This window comes from Triticum aestivum, chromosome 4A (assembly GCF_018294505.1).
Source record: "Triticum aestivum cultivar Chinese Spring chromosome 4A, IWGSC CS RefSeq v2.1, whole genome shotgun sequence".
NCBI classification, from domain to species: Eukaryota; Viridiplantae; Streptophyta; class Magnoliopsida; order Poales; family Poaceae; genus Triticum; species Triticum aestivum.
In genome coordinates, this window is record NC_057803.1 from 650,737,192 (window position 1) to 650,754,037 (window position 16,846).

Sequence of the window (16,846 nt, forward strand, 5' to 3'; positions counted from 1 at the left end):
AATGTAAATGAAATGTAAAAATATTCTACGCATTTTTTTGGAAAAAAAATAATGACATAGAAAACATGTGTCACCATGTATTTGAAAAATGTTCACCATATATTATTTTTTAAAAACAAACATGCATTAAAAAGGTTTAAGGTGTATTAAAAAATGTTTAATGTGCATTTAAAAAAGGTAAAAGGGAAATAGAAAAACAAATAGGAAAACAAAACATAGAATAAAAACTGATAAAAACATACAAAAAAACGGGTAAACCTTCCTGAAACCATAATGTTAGATCCACCTGGTCCGCTAGTGGACCACGGCCAGTGTCGAATTGCCAGAGGCGAGAGCTGCATCCGTCTCGCAAGATGCGACATATAGCATTTGCAGCCAGGGCCTCTCTCACATATTCCCTGTAGAAAAAACATATTCGCTTATTAGGCTGGTGCTGGGCTTAGACCCGGGCTGAGATTAAATCAGTACCGTTATGATTAAATTTGATAGGTATGGATGTGTATTCAAATCTCCATTACAGCGCCCTTACAAAAGAGGCTAGGGAGTAGGGAGAAGGAAAATATCCCTGTGGACCTGGTGGTGAATGAACGCTACAAAAAAATCAAGGATTTGTTTTAGCAATTCAGGAAAAAGTCAAACCTTTTGAAACTTTTTTGAACAAACTTGACTTATTATCCCACTCGTAAAAAAATTGATAGCAAAAAACTGCAGTAAAAAAATCTGAGCATAAACACAAATTTTAGTGACAATATAGAATGAATAGACCCCTAATATAGTGCTGATTTTTTTACTCTGTCCTGGACAATACCACAAAAATCATTTCGCCCCCAAATGTTTTGTTTTACGAGTAGGACAATAAGGCAAGTTAGTTGGCAACAAATTTCATGATTTTTTGACCATTTTTTAAATTACTAAAAATTTCAAAAAAGGGGTTTATAGGCCCCCATGTTCCGAACGTGCCCCTTCGTAGGGAGAACCGCTACCACGCATGTTTCTATGCCGCAGAGAGTCGTACCGCACAACCCCCTCTGATGTGTCCGAGGAGGAGGTCCCTCTCCAGGGCTCAGGTGGTGGTGATAATCAATTAGTTTTAGTTAACTATATATATTTACATGAAATGTCATGTTGAACATCGATTATATCGACGCTGCTGCATTTTGAGGAGAAATTGAGGGCTATGCCCGGCGTTCGCCCGGTTGTCCATGGACATGTCTCGATGTGTTCATGGACAAATGGGGGCGTCCGTTTGAGGTATTTGCCTTGAAGATGCCCTTAACTAACAGTGACAATATCACATACCGCATCAGCCATCAGGGATAGATTAATGGCGATGCCTGATCAATCCACACACACATACAGGCGCCAACCACCGGGCTATGATTCGGATAGGCGTGGCCTACGCTCCCGTGGGACTGTCGAACGAACCCTTGCGTGCGTGCGTGCGTGCGTGCGTGCGTGCGTGCATGCATGCTCCTGTGTTATCCCAGCTACCACACACACAACTTGATCGTCCGGCCGGTCGATCTACTGGAGATGGTCCAGCTAGCTACTAGCTCTTATATTACAGGCTGTTGGCAAGGACCAGAGGAGGAGGAGCCTTCGCAGGATCTCTCCCTGTCCCCCCTCCGTTTCCTCAATCATAGGCCGTTCCCTTTCACGAATATATATGGATCCGAACGCAGCTGGCCGAACTGGAGCCCCGCCCGTGCACGTACGTACCAGCCACTTCACTCTAGCTCCCTCAGATTATTCATCTAATTAACCGCAATCCAGTAGATTCTCTCCAAATTTGCACCGGCCAGGTCGATCATAATACTAGATAGCAGGAGCTAGCGATCGAGGACGTACGTACACTTGTGTACTTGCGATGGGCTGCAACGGCAACGGCAATGGGCATGCACACGGGGGGATCGGAGTCGTTGGTTGGGACAGGCACCCGCGCGCAACTTGCCGCTCGGGCGCTGTCTGCCTCCCCACACACGCAAGACGCAATGATTTCCGTCGACGGATTCCCCCGGCGGCCCGTCGACGTCGCCGATCGAGACCACGTCGCTCCGAACCACCGGCCGGCTCGCCATGTGGAAGCTCAGACGTCGCCGTCCATCGCCCGCCCCGCCCCGCCCCGCGGCACCGCGCCATACGACCGGCCGGCCGCCGTCGCACTCATCGGTCGCCGTCGCCTCAAGGGCCGCGGCCACCATCGGTCGTGCGAACGGACGTGCTCACTCTGCATGCATGCATGCAAGGCTCAGTCGCTCCGACTCTGAAACTCTACCGGCCGCCATCGTCTCTTTAGACGATTTGACCGGTCCATGACTCGACGTCTCGATGTAATACGTATAGTCGATTCCATGGAGCTAGCCGCGGGTCGCCGTCGTCCCGGACCGCCCGCCTTTGGCGACGACGGCGACGGCGGCGCCGCGCTCGCTGTCCGCCGCAGACAACTCGCGGTACGTACCGGTGACAGCCTAACCTTCAAGCCGTTCGTGCCTGCTTTGTCTGGCCGGTGTCTGGCCGAACTCTGTGTTCTTCCTTGCTTTCTACCTGCATGCATGCAGCTGGTAATCCATCTCAGCATCCATCGAATCGAATCCAATCCAATCTAGCCAGCATTCACGATGAAAGCGAGTGGACGGAGCGGGATCTCTCTCTCTCTCTCTCTCTCTCTCTCTCTCTCTCTCTCTCTCTCTCTCTCTCTCTCTCTCTCTCTCTCTCTCTCTCTCTCTCTCTCTCTCTCTCTCTCTCTCTCTGTGTGTGTGTGTGTGTGTGTGTGTGTGTGCAGTGCACGCATGCATTGCATGGCATGTTGCATGTATCGTCGGCGACGCCAGCGTCCCTCGGGAGACCGGAAGGACGTTCGCATAAGTTAGTTTGGTGTGTGCCTGCATGGCTGCATGCATGCATGCGCGCGTGTGTCTGCACAGTGTGTACATGCACGACTATTCGTTGTTGTTGTTTGTTACATGCACGACTCTTAGTACAGGCTACAGTTGATGGAGTACCGTTCTCTTGTTCGAGCCCTGCGATGCTGGTACGTGTAGGTCAGTAGGTCTGAATCTGCTTGTCTGGAACCTTTGCTTTGCTGTTCCTGATTTGGGCATGACCCGGACGACCGTGCATGTAAGGACGCACTGTACGCAACGTTACGTGCATAGACCCATCTATATTAATGCACACGCGCATATCCTATATATCCCTATTAGTACTTTCGAGAGACTGAGCCAACATATCATCTTAAGATTTACGAAGTTACAATAGACGCCTCGGAGTCGCCGAGAACGTTTTCTTCCACTAAACACGCATCGCCGGCAATCCTGAAATAAATTCAAAAAAAATGTGAGCAACAGGATTTAAAACCTAGTGGCTAAGGATATCACTGTCCTCCTAACCATCAAATCACAGGTTGGTTCGCGAAATCGGCTGTCACTCATGTGCGCGCGCTTTGATTACTCTCAAGCTTAAACGACGCGAGGTTAATTACCCATGCGTGTGACGTGCGCGTAAGGATATGATCCAGCTCCGGTTAGGAGGTCAATTAGTGCAGAAAGCTGGACTAATGGGCCAGCCAGCTCTTGTCATCATAGAATAAAAATGCAGAGGATCAGACCATAGTTCACGCATGCTACAGCTTGAGTTGACATTACTACGTCCATACTTTGCCGGTTCCATTTGCGATAAGTGCCAACATTATGCTGCCACTAGGTCGAGCGCCCATGCAGCCGTGCCGAACGAATGCAGGACACGAGCAAGCGCATGGGATGATGGGAGGCCGGCGCTCTGCTCCTCCTGATCGGCCAGTGCTGACCACATACATCGCCCCGAGAAATATCCTCAAATGGACCTGAACCAGAACCAACTTGGCTGGGCGGTAGTGGGCTGGCAGTATTTGTTAAATCGCGGCGTGTCGATCTTCACGCATCAGTTGGGCCCTACATTTCACCCCAGGTAGCGTGTCAGTGGGGATGCAAGGCTCTGTATCGATCTGCTTGTAGTACAGTAATTTTGAAAGGGGAAAGGGTTCGGTGCAAACTCACCTAGAGCTTCCTTTAATTAGCATGACAAAGTTAATTTGAATATAATATATTATCCCAAATGATAAGTGTCGCGCATGTGAGTGACACTCCGGCCCTGACGTTTTTCGATAGCAATTCCAGTCACGAAAGGATGGCAAATTCCAGCAACACACTACAAGTTTCTGTAAAAAAAATAAACTGAAGCACAAAATTTGTCATTCTTGACAATTAAAGTTGTCATCCTCGTGTAACTAAACTTGCCATAAAAAACTTTCGGAGTTGCCATGTGCTCGTGCCACACGTCAGATTTTTATGAGGGTCCACTTTAAGAGTCACTCTGATTCAAAATGATTTTCATTTTTTTGGGGGGGGGAGACTCTAGTTTTTGAAAAGTATATGAGTGAGGTTGTTTGATCCTTTTCATGGACTTGTTTGCAGTATACTTTATAGGAATTTTTCGGTAACTCCAAACCTCACGAAACTGTTTTATGTTTTGCCTACGGTTCAATCAAACAATCTTGCATGTGTTCTTGTTGCTACACTAGTAGTACTTCTTAGAATCACTTATGAAAGAGGTCTGGTAGTGCTGGAGCGAACGGAAGCCTACACATCCACGTGCTAACAGAGTACTCACTCGCCTTAATTTACCGATTAGTCAAAAGAAAAGATGCCTCCATAAACAAGGATCCTCCAGTGCGTTGCATAATGCGGGTCTTGTAATAAACAAAAAACACAAAGCGTGGAGCCAAATGCGCGTGCTTGCAATTGAATCAGCGGCGATGAGCCTCCGCAGCTCCCAAAAGTGATAAACGGATAGGAAGGAATGTCGGATCGACCTCCAACTTAGCGTTGCGTTGGCGCACGGTACCTCAGCAACCAGTTTAAAATTTAAAAAAAATGAATGAGTTCAAAAAATTATTTCATCTCTGTAAAAATAGGGAGCGCCAATCAGTCGCTTTGTTTCAAAATCCGTTAGATTCGCGCCCAACTGCTCACAATTTGCTTTCCTCATCCAGCCATCTTCATCGAGGCACGATCTGATCCAGCCCTCCTCGGGCAACCGCTGCCCTACCTGCTCCATTCACCTGCCTCCACCCCTCTCCCTTGTCGGTCGGCACAGTTGCACACTGCCTCGCCGCGCTACCCTCCCCGCCATGTGTTGATTGCCGTCGTCACAGCCGACCCCCCAAAGCCCATCGATCTGCAACAACTCCAGAGAGCCCAACCCCCCCCCCCCCCTCCCCGGGATGAAAAGCCAATTTTCTGTCATAGAAGTAGGAGCCCATCATATCTATGATGATACGTGTTTTTATCACAGTTATCGTCATAGAAGTGTCACGTTCATGACAGAAAAAGTTCCATAATGTCTCGGAAGTGTCTTTTTTCTGTAGTGGTCGCACACCGTCTCGCCGCACCCCCTCCCCTGAACCTCCCCCACCGTGGATTGGTTTCCCCGTCGCGACCATCCCCCCAAAGCCCCTCGATCTACAGCAACTCCAGAGACCCCAACGCTCGTTTTTTTGTTAGATTCACAGCTCGGCAGTGGCGGATCTAGGGGTGGGGTGGTGGGGGCCATGGCCCCCACATACCATTTACAGAAGTTTTTTTTACTAGTGCATTCATATGCATATTCAGTACTTTATTAACTCGAAAAGCTTCAGCGAGACATCCCGCAGCGATCGCTTAATGCGATAAATAGTTGCTGCGGAAAAGAATTGTTACTGGCAACCGCTGCAGGCGCCAAATAGGGAACGCCGCGACCCATCTTCTAGTCTTAGTGAGCGATTAGCTCAACACTCACAACAAGCGATACATAGCATTTGGGATATCTCGTCTACTGCAGAACGGATATAGCCTCGCACAACCATTCTAACAGGTTCATAAGATCTATCGCATCGCTCGTTTTTTCATTCACATCTCTCAAAACTGCTGCAGATGTGCTCAGCCAGAAGATGATATTCATCTATTCTTTCTATGTGACTTTGCTAGAGCAGCTTGGTTCTCGTCCCGTTGGTTTCGTCAATCTGACATCCTTGTTCAAGGACACTCGACAATGCATTCCATTTTTATTCATCTTGTTACTATGGGCCATCCTCATACTTCTTTGCAGAATGTTCGCAATTTTTTGTGGTGCATTTGGAAAGCTAGAAAATGATTTTCTGCTTGATCGCAAAAAGCATCTTCCTTATCAAGTCCAAATTGTTGCTGCTAATATGGATTATGGCTTTCAAGAGGAGCCTTTCCATTTCCCTAATAAGCAATCCTCTAATAATAATCAACATGCTTCTCTTGATCTTCCTATACAGGGCAGCACTCTCAAGTCTGATTTATTGATCCTTGGTACTAAGAATTTTTTGGATGCAGCGTTTCGGTCCTCAAAAATCCCAGGTCTTACACATGGAGAAGTGGGGACAGACATCGGTGTCTATTTTTGTATTCCTTCAAACCAAGGTGAGATCAATATTCAGGTTCAAGCTTCGGCACCTCCTACTTCTACTCCTCTTCAAGCAGAAGCTGTAGCTCTTGCCTGTGCAGCTTAGTTGGCGGCTCGCCTTAATATTCATTGTCCCACATTTTTTACGGACCGTCTTTTGCTTGCCTCCGATGCTGCTTCTCGAAACATTTCTCATTCTACTTCGCATTGGAATATTAGAAAAGAATTGGCGACCTTTGTTAAGTGTACCTCTAATCGAAATCCTCAGGTGTTTCACATTTTCAGGGACTTTAATGGAATTGCTCATAACCTTGCCCAACAGGTTTTCCTATCTATTGGAGGACCCTTTTTGACATGTTTTGCTCATTCTCATTCATCTTCTCCATGTCCAGTGGCAAATACATTTTCAGGTTTTCAACTTGAAGGTATCCAGCTGCATACGGTGTATTGTTTCTAATGCAAGCAAAATCCAGTTGCAGTTCAAGATGAACGATATTCTTCTTCAAGGTGTTATTCTCAGGAACATGCATGAGTAGTTTCATATATTTGCTAGTTTTTGTAATCTGATCATGATGCTCAGGGCATTGAACTTTTGTTCACTTTGCCTCTTTAGGATCCTTCATTCAGCTCCCTCTCAGAGTTTGTGCTGTATCTCTTCTTTTTATTTTCTCTTGCAGAACTCTGTATCTGACTTGTACTACTCTTTGAGCTGAATGGAATATTTGGCACCTTTGGTGCCTTCGTTTGTTCAAAAAAATACTATTTGCAATGTGTTTTGACAAAAAAGACTACCATCTTTTGTAATGTTGCCCAATGTTGGTCAAATTCTAGACCCGACACTGCAGCTTGGCCTCACCATGGCCAATACTGCTTGTCGCCGCTCATCACAATGTCCCCAACTTCGGCCTCATGCAAAGCAGAAAGGTGACCGAGGCTAGATTTTTTAGGCACATGAGGTTTAGCAAACGCGGCAAAAATATCACCGAGTCAAATCTTTACTGTAGATGCTAAGTTTGTAGCCCAAGATTTTTTTCATCTTCTCCACAGATAGTGCATCAATGTGCCAGTTATCGTGAGTGCCTCATCTTTGAAAAAGATGGGTCCACTCCACTCCAAAGGCTCCCAAGCTAGCTGAAACTGAAAGGGGTGGCTATCCTTCAAGCACGGAACCGCCTGTCATCGGAAGATGCAACCACTAGCCACTGAACATGGCGTGTGAATTTGTCTGTGCTGTACATTCGTGATTGATTGGTCCATCTGCTGATCAAGGTCAAGGAATTAAAACATAGTGCCAAAAACGCTCTTATATTATGGGACGGAGGAAATAGCTCTGTTTATGAATTTTTGAACTGTCAAAGTGTTTATTATTTAGGAACAGATGATGCATCAGAAACACAGCGCAGGATCATCTGTCTTCCGTGACGTGAGAATCCGGCACTGCTCCTGGTCCTGGCGTTGGTCATTTCCGGCACACGATAACACAAAGTCGTTAATTTTGTGGATGGATTCCATCAACTGGTGCTGGGCGGCGTCCGTACAGTGGGCAGAGATACGCTTGCAGGGCAGGGAGATATGGGCATGATTGATCGTGTCTGCAGCAGCTATAGCTACCGTAGCTAGCGACACTGGCTGGTCCGGCCCGGGCATTGAAAGCCGTGTTCTCTCCACTGCACGACTCCCCTCTATATCAATCTATTGTATCCCTCGGGTCTTTTTAGTCTGCATATAAGTTTTGTCCGATGTTAAAATATCTCCGTTTTGTTTTGAATTCATTATGAAATGTGGTTCCATAGTTATGAAATGTGGTTTCATAGTGTATATATTTGATATTGTAGATGTTGATATTTAATACAAATTTGATCAAACTTTGCAAAGTTTGACTTGACAAAAATGTAATACACGGGGTAAAAAGGAGCGGATGAAGTACCTTTTCTTTTTGGCGGGTAATCTATTGTATCTTTGCCTGCCCAGTTTGATCTCTCCTTTTTGTGCTGCCACATCTGTAAAGGGTGCACGTTGTTGAGTGGAGGATTTTGTTTCGGATCTCCATCTCACGCCACACTTTGTACAGAAGATGTCAACCCTGGCCGGCTCCTTTCCTTCCCCGCCGCTCAAGCCGCTCTCTCATCTTCTGCCTCCCCACTTGTAGCTGAGCTGCTGTCATGTTCTAACATTGACTTGTTTTTTTGAACGGGTGTTCGCGCATTGACTTTGTACGTCCATACAGTTCATCGTCAATGCATGCACGATATGAATACGCTCATCTCTTCTTCTTCTTCTTCTTCTTCTTCTTCTTCTTCTTAAGGAAACACAGGGGTATGTTGAGGTGCATCTGAATTGGCGTGTGACTTTGATCATGCTGCATCGAACTCACTCACTGAACTCCTGCACGAACACACCCACACGCACACAGAGAGGGAGGCCGGAGGAGAGGTCCCCTAGACGAGCAGTGCAGCACCCGCCCTGCCCAGCACCAGATCCGGACCATCATTAGATTCACCACTGGGGCGGCGTCCGTACAGTGGGCAGAGCTACGATTGCAGGGCAGGGAGATATGGCCATGATTGATCGTGTCTGCAGCAGCAGCTATCGCCACTGTAGCTAGCGACACCGGCTGGTCCGGGCCGGGCATTGAAAGCCGTGTTCTCTCCACTCCACGGCTCTTTGCGCCTGCCTAGTTTGATCTATCTCTCCTTTTTGAGTTTTTTAGTACTCCCGTTGTTTCTTTTTACGCCGCATATAAGATTTGGTCAAAGTCAGATCAAATTTATATGAAAAATATGAATATCTATAATATTAAAACTATATAGTATGAAAATACATTTCGTGGTGCATCTGATAATGTTGATTTCATATTGTCAATGTTTATATTTTTTAATATAAAGTTAGTCAAACTTTACAAAGCTTGACTTTGACCAAACCTTATATGCAGACTAAAAAAAAACGGAGGGAGTACGTCTGTAAAAGATGCACTTTGAGTGGAGGATTTTGTTTCGGATCTCCATTTCACGCCACACTTTCCACAAAAGATGTCAACCATGGCCGGCTCGGCGGCTCCTTTGTTCTCCTCCGCTCAAGCTCCTCTCTCGTTTCCTGCCTCCCCAATTGAAGATGATCAGGTCCTATTAAGTTCTAGAAGTAGCATTGACCTTATTTTTTTGGACAGGTGTTGTAGCATTGACTAATCTGTGCATTCATGCATGTACTGTCCGCTTGTTGACATTCTGTAACCTGTAAGCCAGGTCCCACGTGTCATTGGCTGCTAAGTCGCCTGACTTGATTCGCGCCCCTCGCCGTGATACTTACCAACATTGCTCGCCCCTTCTTTTTTTGAAAGAACACACAGAATTGTATAGTAGGTAGTACGTCTGGCTTGAAGCAAGTTAAGGTGCATTTGACTTGGAGTGTGGCTCTGATTTGACACGCTGCAACAAGAGTAAAACACTCGAGCAGCATGTAGAATCTCAACTAAAATGTGCGAACTACGTTGTTTATCACCCACTCGCTATAAACTCCTGCACGAACACACACATGAGAGGAGAGGTCCCCTGGATGAGCATTGAGCAGTGGTTATCTCCCACCCGGCACCGGATCCGGACCATCATTAGATTCACCACTAGTCTATCTCGACTCTGCTCGAGTCCACCACCACCGCTGGTTCACGTACGGTACGGTGAAACCACGGGTAGACAGGTGGTGCGGCCGGCCCCAGGCCCGCCCGGCAAGCCCACGGGCGCCGCGGCCCCACCCCTGCCCGCCCGCCCGCCCGCTCGTACGTGACTACGTGACCCTTCTTGCTCCACCACCTCCGGTCCACCCCACCACCACGCGCGGGCGCGAGCACGGCACCAACCATGGCTGCTATCCATCCGCCCGCCTCCCACCCCCTATATATACTCCTCCCCCTCCCTCCTCACCGTCCCATCGCCCTCCTCCTCCTTCACCTCCGAGTCCAACCAACGAACGGCGGAGCGAGCTCCACCCTCGGATAACTAATGGCGATCAAGAAGGGAGGCGCGGCGGGGCTGAAGCAGATCCTGAAGCGGTGCTCGAGCCTGGGCCGGCGGCAGCAGCAGCACAACGGGGAGCAGCAGCAGCACTGGGAGGAGGAGGAGGAGGCGGCGCCGTCGGACGTGCCGCGGGGCCACTTCGCGGTGTACGTGGGCGAGTCGCGGCGGCGGTTCGTGGTGCCCATCGCGGTGCTGGACCGGCCCGAGTTCCGCTCCCTGCTCCGCCGCGCCGAGGAGGAGTTCGGCTTCGGCGGCGCCGGGGACCTGCTCGTGCTCCCCTGCGAGGAGCTCGCCTTCCGTTCCCTCTGCTCCGCCTCCTCCCTCCCCTGCGCCGCCGCCCGCTGAGGCCCGGACGGCGGCAGGCCATTTGTCCGGCCCCTCGGTCCGGCCTGGCGCCATTGCCAGGCGAGCCGACGGCCGGGTGCAGACGTGCAGTGTGCGTGTAAATACGGATCCATCGATTCGACGAGGCGCATGCGCGTATTAGCGCGCGCCCTTGGAAGTTAATCGACCGCCATTGGTTGATTACCGCTGTGTGTGTGTGGAGAACTGGAGCTGGATCGAGCAAGAGCCAAGAAGAAGACCAAGAGGAAGACATCTCTGGAGAGAGATATTTTTAGAGCTAGTGACCGATTTAATTACCGGCCGGTGTGTGAGTTAATTTGCGTGTACGTTGTTTGTGACGTGTTGGAGTCCTTGAGCCCTCAGCCTTCTCCAGCAGTGGAGGAGTGCGTGATTAGGCGAGGCGAACCGTCATTACACCCCCTTTTTCACTCTGTACATGCAAATTAGTAAGATGTGTTTGGCCGGCTAAGCTAGCTAGCTCTAGTGAACGAGATAATGTGTACGTACATGTTTGATGTTTCTTCTCCTCCCCTGGTTTGGGAAATAAACAATGGTGGTTATTATTCTCATACTCTGCACTATTTTCTTCTTCTTCTCTTTTTACTGTGGGTAGCGGTTATGTCAGACTGTATATTTGCATGAGAAACCATGCTAGAATATATAGTACGTGCGTGCAGTATATATATGATGCTTGGTGATATTTCTCTGCGTGAGCTTGTCAGTTTTCCAGGGGCTGTGGCTAGGTCTCAGACGACTGAGAATTAAAAATTAACTAAGTTTCGGTCGAGTTACATAACATGTAAGAAAATAAAAGAGAAATAACTATTTTTCTTTTGCACGGATCTCATGAATATAACACCGACTGAAACGTAACTAAATCTTAGTAGCCAGACTGATAAACAAATAACTGAAAGTACACCTTCCAGCTAGGTTCCTGTGCTACCGACACTTGTTTCCTCTGAGGCTGTCTGCACAAATGTGCACTAGACAGCTTGCGCGAAACAAGCTGGCTTCGTCAATTCTGTTACAAAACAAAAGCCAAAGATGCAAAAGGATACTACTTTATCAGTAATCTCATCCTTATTTGTATGACGAGTAAGCCGGCTTGAATCGCTCGCCCGCCGGGCAGTGGCATGATCGCGCTCTGCCGGGGTCACATGGACGCCGGCCCCGGCCGTATAACCGCCATCATGCGGCCGTCCCCATCCCCATGTGAAACGCGCCCATCACCATGCCTGTCTCCCGCTTTACAACTTTTTTATCATGTTACGCGCGCAGACCGGCCGGCACGCCATGATCGATCGTCGCCTGTCCGATCGGCCCGCCGGGACCCCTGGCCCTGCTGCCGAGCGAGCTTGCGCGGCCACGAATCCGCCCATGATCCGTCCGGTACGGACGGCGGGCCAGGCCAGCTCCATTGATCGCGGCGCACACTGCAGCGAGGCCGGCAGAGCTGGAGCACTGACTTGAGCACGTACGTCAGGCACGTACGAACTGGCTGCTGGTCCGCACGGAGGGAGGAGATGGTCGAGCACGTACGTACGGTGCGATCGGAGTCGGAGCTTAGCTGTGTACTGCGTTTACATTAGCTCCGGCCGCCGGCCGCTCTCCGGCGATCGATCAGCCGCATGAATCTCACTCTCGTGAGCATGGGCGTGTAACCCGACCCAACCACCCGGCCGGCAGCCCCACGACGTGCCTGCCGCTCCGCCGCGCCGCATGGGGGCTGGCTGCCGGCCGGGGGCCCGGAGCACGCGCCCAGCGCAGGCGCGGGCGCCACACGTCCACATGCACGGTCACGAGCGCTCCCCTGCCGCTGCTCCTTCGCTCACGGAAGGGATCACGGTGGCACTTGGCAATGCCATGCACAGATGCGCATGCGGCGCCCACCAGGCCACCACCTGCGCGCACGTACGTACGTACGTAGCGTGAACGTGAACGTGAGCGGGCGCCCAGCCCCTCCACTTACGCCCCATGCATCTACGTACTCGCCAGCCCCAATGATGTAGCTAACTACAAGCACCGCTTTAGGCAGGCAGTGGTACCTTGCCATTGCATTATACGCGTACGTGCTTCCATTTCCATATGTGCACTCGCATGCCAACGTGTGGCCGGTTGTACGTGTACTTGCATTGTATGGGTTCGCACGTACTAGTACGCACTGGAACAGCTCTGCCCGATTATATATCACAGTACTGCACGGACGTGTGCGCGCATGCAATTGATGGTGCAAGTATGGGCGCGCGCATACGTAGTGCGCAGCAGTTTAGCTAGCGTGACAGTGTGGCGCCGTACGAGCATTATTTATTTTGAGGGAGAGCATCTTCAACACCCGCGCTAAACAAGCGTCGCGCCGTAAATTTACCCATTTTAGCGCCCGCGCAATCGCTAGTGCGTCTTCAGCGGGCGCGCAATAACCGTGTGAGCAGCATATAGAGTTGGACGCGCCGTCCGAACCGCTACCCCGCACTGCGTATTTGGGGCCCCCGCTTCCGCGCGCGGCACACACGAGCGCTCGCGCCGCACTCTTTCCTATGGTCACCTTCGCCCCGCACGCGCCGGCACCCCCCTCATCCCATCCTACAGCCGCGAACCCTCCACCGTCGCAAACCGAGCGTTGGCCACGCCTCCGCCGGAGCTCCTCCGAGTATCGGCCTCGCGCGCGGCCTCTTCATGCCGCCGTGGATGACCTCCGCGGCAGGTGGCGTCGTGCCGGCGCCCGCCGTGATGATGCCACGTGAAGATGAGGATGAAGACCAAGACGAGGACGAGGCTTGATTCTTATGCTTTTGGTTTGCATTTTGAACTTGGTTGAATTATGTTGTGGACATGAATTTAAACTTGTGGGCATGAACTTTTGGGCGCAAACTTGGTTGGAATGATGTTTGTGATTCAATATATGCCATGTATATTGTGTTGAAGTGTGAAATTTATGCTCAAAATAAAACAAATGTGTGCGCCGGCTGTTCGTGCGCGCTGCATTTTAGCGCTAGTGCTGGAGCAAGCACTGCGTGACACGCCAAACCTGACGATGGACACGCCGCAAAACAGATTTTAGCGCGCTGCATGTTAGGCACCTGTTGGAGATGCTCTAATATGCGCAGTAGGGAGATATTTATGCTCGGGATGGGCGTACGCCTGCACGAACGAGCGAGCGTGCGTACACGACCGTTACTCCCACGAGCCTGTGTTGTACACCACCCGTTTCTGCTGACGGGTTTGTCATTTTCCAACGCATGGGCATGTATGATTAGAGTACGAGCTTCTCCTGCAGACACGCACGTACACGCGCACGTACGTATGATGTGTTATGGTGTGCCAGTATGTACGTAGACGATGGGTGGTCGGTCGAGTTCACGAACAGTCGCTTTCCACCAGCGCGATCGATCCGATTATCTGTCTCTCTCTCTCTCGTTCCAGTTGCTTGCAATATATCTTCGTGTTATGGTGTACGTAGACTTGGACACAGTGGCACAGTGCGTGCACGGCTTCATGTTGCTTTTTCTAAGAGAAAACTTGATGCAGCGAGGCGTGCATTGACCGGTCCAACGAAGGACCAAAGCCAGGACTCTCGCAGTAAGTAAGGCCAACTCCACCGCGCGACCCCAAACGGACATCCGTTTTGTCCGGATTCTGTCCGTTTGGGTAGCGATTTGGGGTCGTGTCCGGGTCTGTCCTGAGATGCGGTGGCCGTGCGCCCAGCGCGCGGCCGCATCCATTTTGCCCCATCCTGTCCGCGTCTAGTTTTCAAATGCCAAGCCCTAGTTCAGGCCAGCGGCCCCGGTTCACGCCGACAACAGAGCCAGCGGCCTACACGTCCATCGCCGGCATCAGCCAGCGGCCGGCAACACAGCCAGCCTCCACAATGAATAGTTCTACTCGCCGGCAACACAACCAGCGGCCGGCAACACAGTCGGCCTCCAAAATGAATGGTTTCTCGCCGGCACACTACCAGCAGCCCGACGGGCGGGCGGGCGGCACCCATGCCAGCCTCAAAAAGAACGGCCACGCCGATCGGACGACCTAGTTCAGGCCTTCGGCGTCGAGCATCTCCTTCTGTCTGGCCTCGAACCAGGCCCTCGTCTTGTCGCTCATCTTCGACAAGTCCACGCTCATGATCGCAAGGGCCACCTCCTTTGCTTTGGTGGCAGCATTGGTGGCCTCGATGTCGAGCTGCCTCTGCCTGGCCTTGACGTTGTCGGCCTCGATGTCGAGCTGCCTTTGCCGGGCCGCCTCCTCCATGTCGAGCTGCCTTTGCCGGGCCGCCTCCTCCATGTCGATCTTCCTCCTCTTGGCCGCCTCCTCCATCTCAAGCTTCTGTCTTTGAAGGTCTAGGTATTGCTTCATTTGCTCGTCCTTGCTTTGCCGCTTCTTCTCGTCCCTCACATCCTTTTGAGACATCATGCCATGCAAAGTCTCATGCAAGGCCATGGATGAGGCGTCACGTATGTCGTCCACCTTGGAGTTGGTCTTGCCCCTCTGCCTCTTCAACGCCTCGCCATCTCCACCTCCGGCGAACTTGGCCGTCTTCAGTCCTCTTTCCTTTGTAGTTCACGGTATTGGTCCTTGAACTTAGGGCACATGTTGATGAGCGTCCAACAATGCGTAAGAGTGAATGGCTTGTCATTGTGCCGGGCCTTGAATGCCTCCAAAGATTGGAATGCCTACACCACATGATCAACAACAAGTGAACATGCAAACATATACACGGCCAAAGTCTCATGGCCGTAGCAAGGAAAGGGCTAGAAAGAGGAGATCATACCATGTCCCCAACGCCGAGACCACTCACGGGCCATGCTTCAACGCTCTCAAATGCGGCGCAATACTTGTTGCACTCTTGTTGGATGAACAACCATCTTTTTTGAATCGAACCGATGCCACGGTTGCTTGTAATTTGGAAGGGCTCAAACATCTTCCTTTCATGGAATGTTTTGTGGACTCTCGTCCAAAAAACAATGCCCTTTTGTTGCGATCCGATCCTCGGATCTTGGCTAATCTCCATCCAAGCTTGGCAAATCAACTTGTCCTCATCTTGTGTATATGAACCCGTGCGAATGCTCTTCCTCTTCTTTTGAGCCTCCGCTCTTTGGGTGAGCTCGTCGATAAACAATGGCGCACCACTAATATCAACGTCATTGCTTTCTTCTTCTTCTTCTTCACCTTCGACATAGATGTCATCGTCTTCATGCCACGAGTCACCATGGTCGTAGTCAGCACGGTCGTGCCCACCTTCATCGGGGACGTACTCGGCGCGGCCATCCTGACTTTGGGTCTCATCGGGGTCGTAGGCACGACCATGCCCACTGTCAAAGATCACGTCCTCCATTTAGCGGTTGTAGAAGGGGTCGTCGACCGCTGGCGTTGGGGTTGGCATTTCATCAAACAAGACGCGGGGGGCCGGCATGGTGCCCGTGAACGATGCCCGTGCCTGCTTTCTTAGCATCTCGACGGACGGCCGCCCGCCGCTGCTAGACCCAGGCGTGACGTTGAGGTCGATGACGGCCGCGGGGCACGGTGTGGACGGCGCGAACGCGCCCACGTCCGGCGACCCCGAGAAACGGGTTTGGCCGTCGTGCCTTGGCGGAGAGAAGCAGGGCGACATGGGCGCGGTGCGCGACGTCGGCGACTGGCAGTGCGTAGGCCGGGCGATCGACGAGCCTGTGCTTGCCGGGCCGACGGCCGCTGCAAGGAACCCGGCAGGACGGCCCATGCCAAGCATGAGGATGGCGTGCGCTTTGTTGACGAGGTCCTCCTTCTCGTCGGCAGCGGCCTTGCGCCGCGCGGCCTCCAGCTCCTCGCGCTGGGCGGCGAACTTGGCCGCGGCGGCATTGACCTTGACGACCGCTCTCCATTCCCTCCTCTTCGCCGATTCCGCGTCCAACTTGGCGATCTCCTCCGGCGTGCACTCCGACCGCGGCTTCCTTGCCGCCTTCTTCTTGACCTTTGCAGGCGGGTCGACGGCCAGGCCGAAGGAACCCGGCGGCGGCGTGGCATCGGCCATGGATGGGGGAGAGAGGGGGCGACGGGAGGGACGTGGGAGGGTT

General features: G+C 51.2%; 1 protein-coding gene across 1 annotated transcript; it reads left to right on the forward strand.

Moving 5' to 3' along the window:
* Positions 1–10,347: 10,347 nt before the first annotated feature.
* LOC123082891 (auxin-responsive protein SAUR50) lies at positions 10,348–11,373 on the forward strand. Its single transcript, XM_044505106.1, has one exon. The coding sequence runs from the start codon at positions 10,443–10,445 to the stop codon at positions 10,800–10,802; it is 360 nt and encodes a 119-aa protein (XP_044361041.1). The 5' UTR covers positions 10,348–10,442; the 3' UTR covers positions 10,803–11,373.
* The last annotated feature ends 5,473 nt before the right edge of the window (positions 11,374–16,846 follow it).

Excerpts from the sequence above, each read along its gene's own strand:
- LOC123082891 (XM_044505106.1), top strand. The coding sequence starts at position 10,443 with ATGGCGATCAAGAAGGGAGGCGCGGCGGGGCTGAAGCAGATCCTGAAG.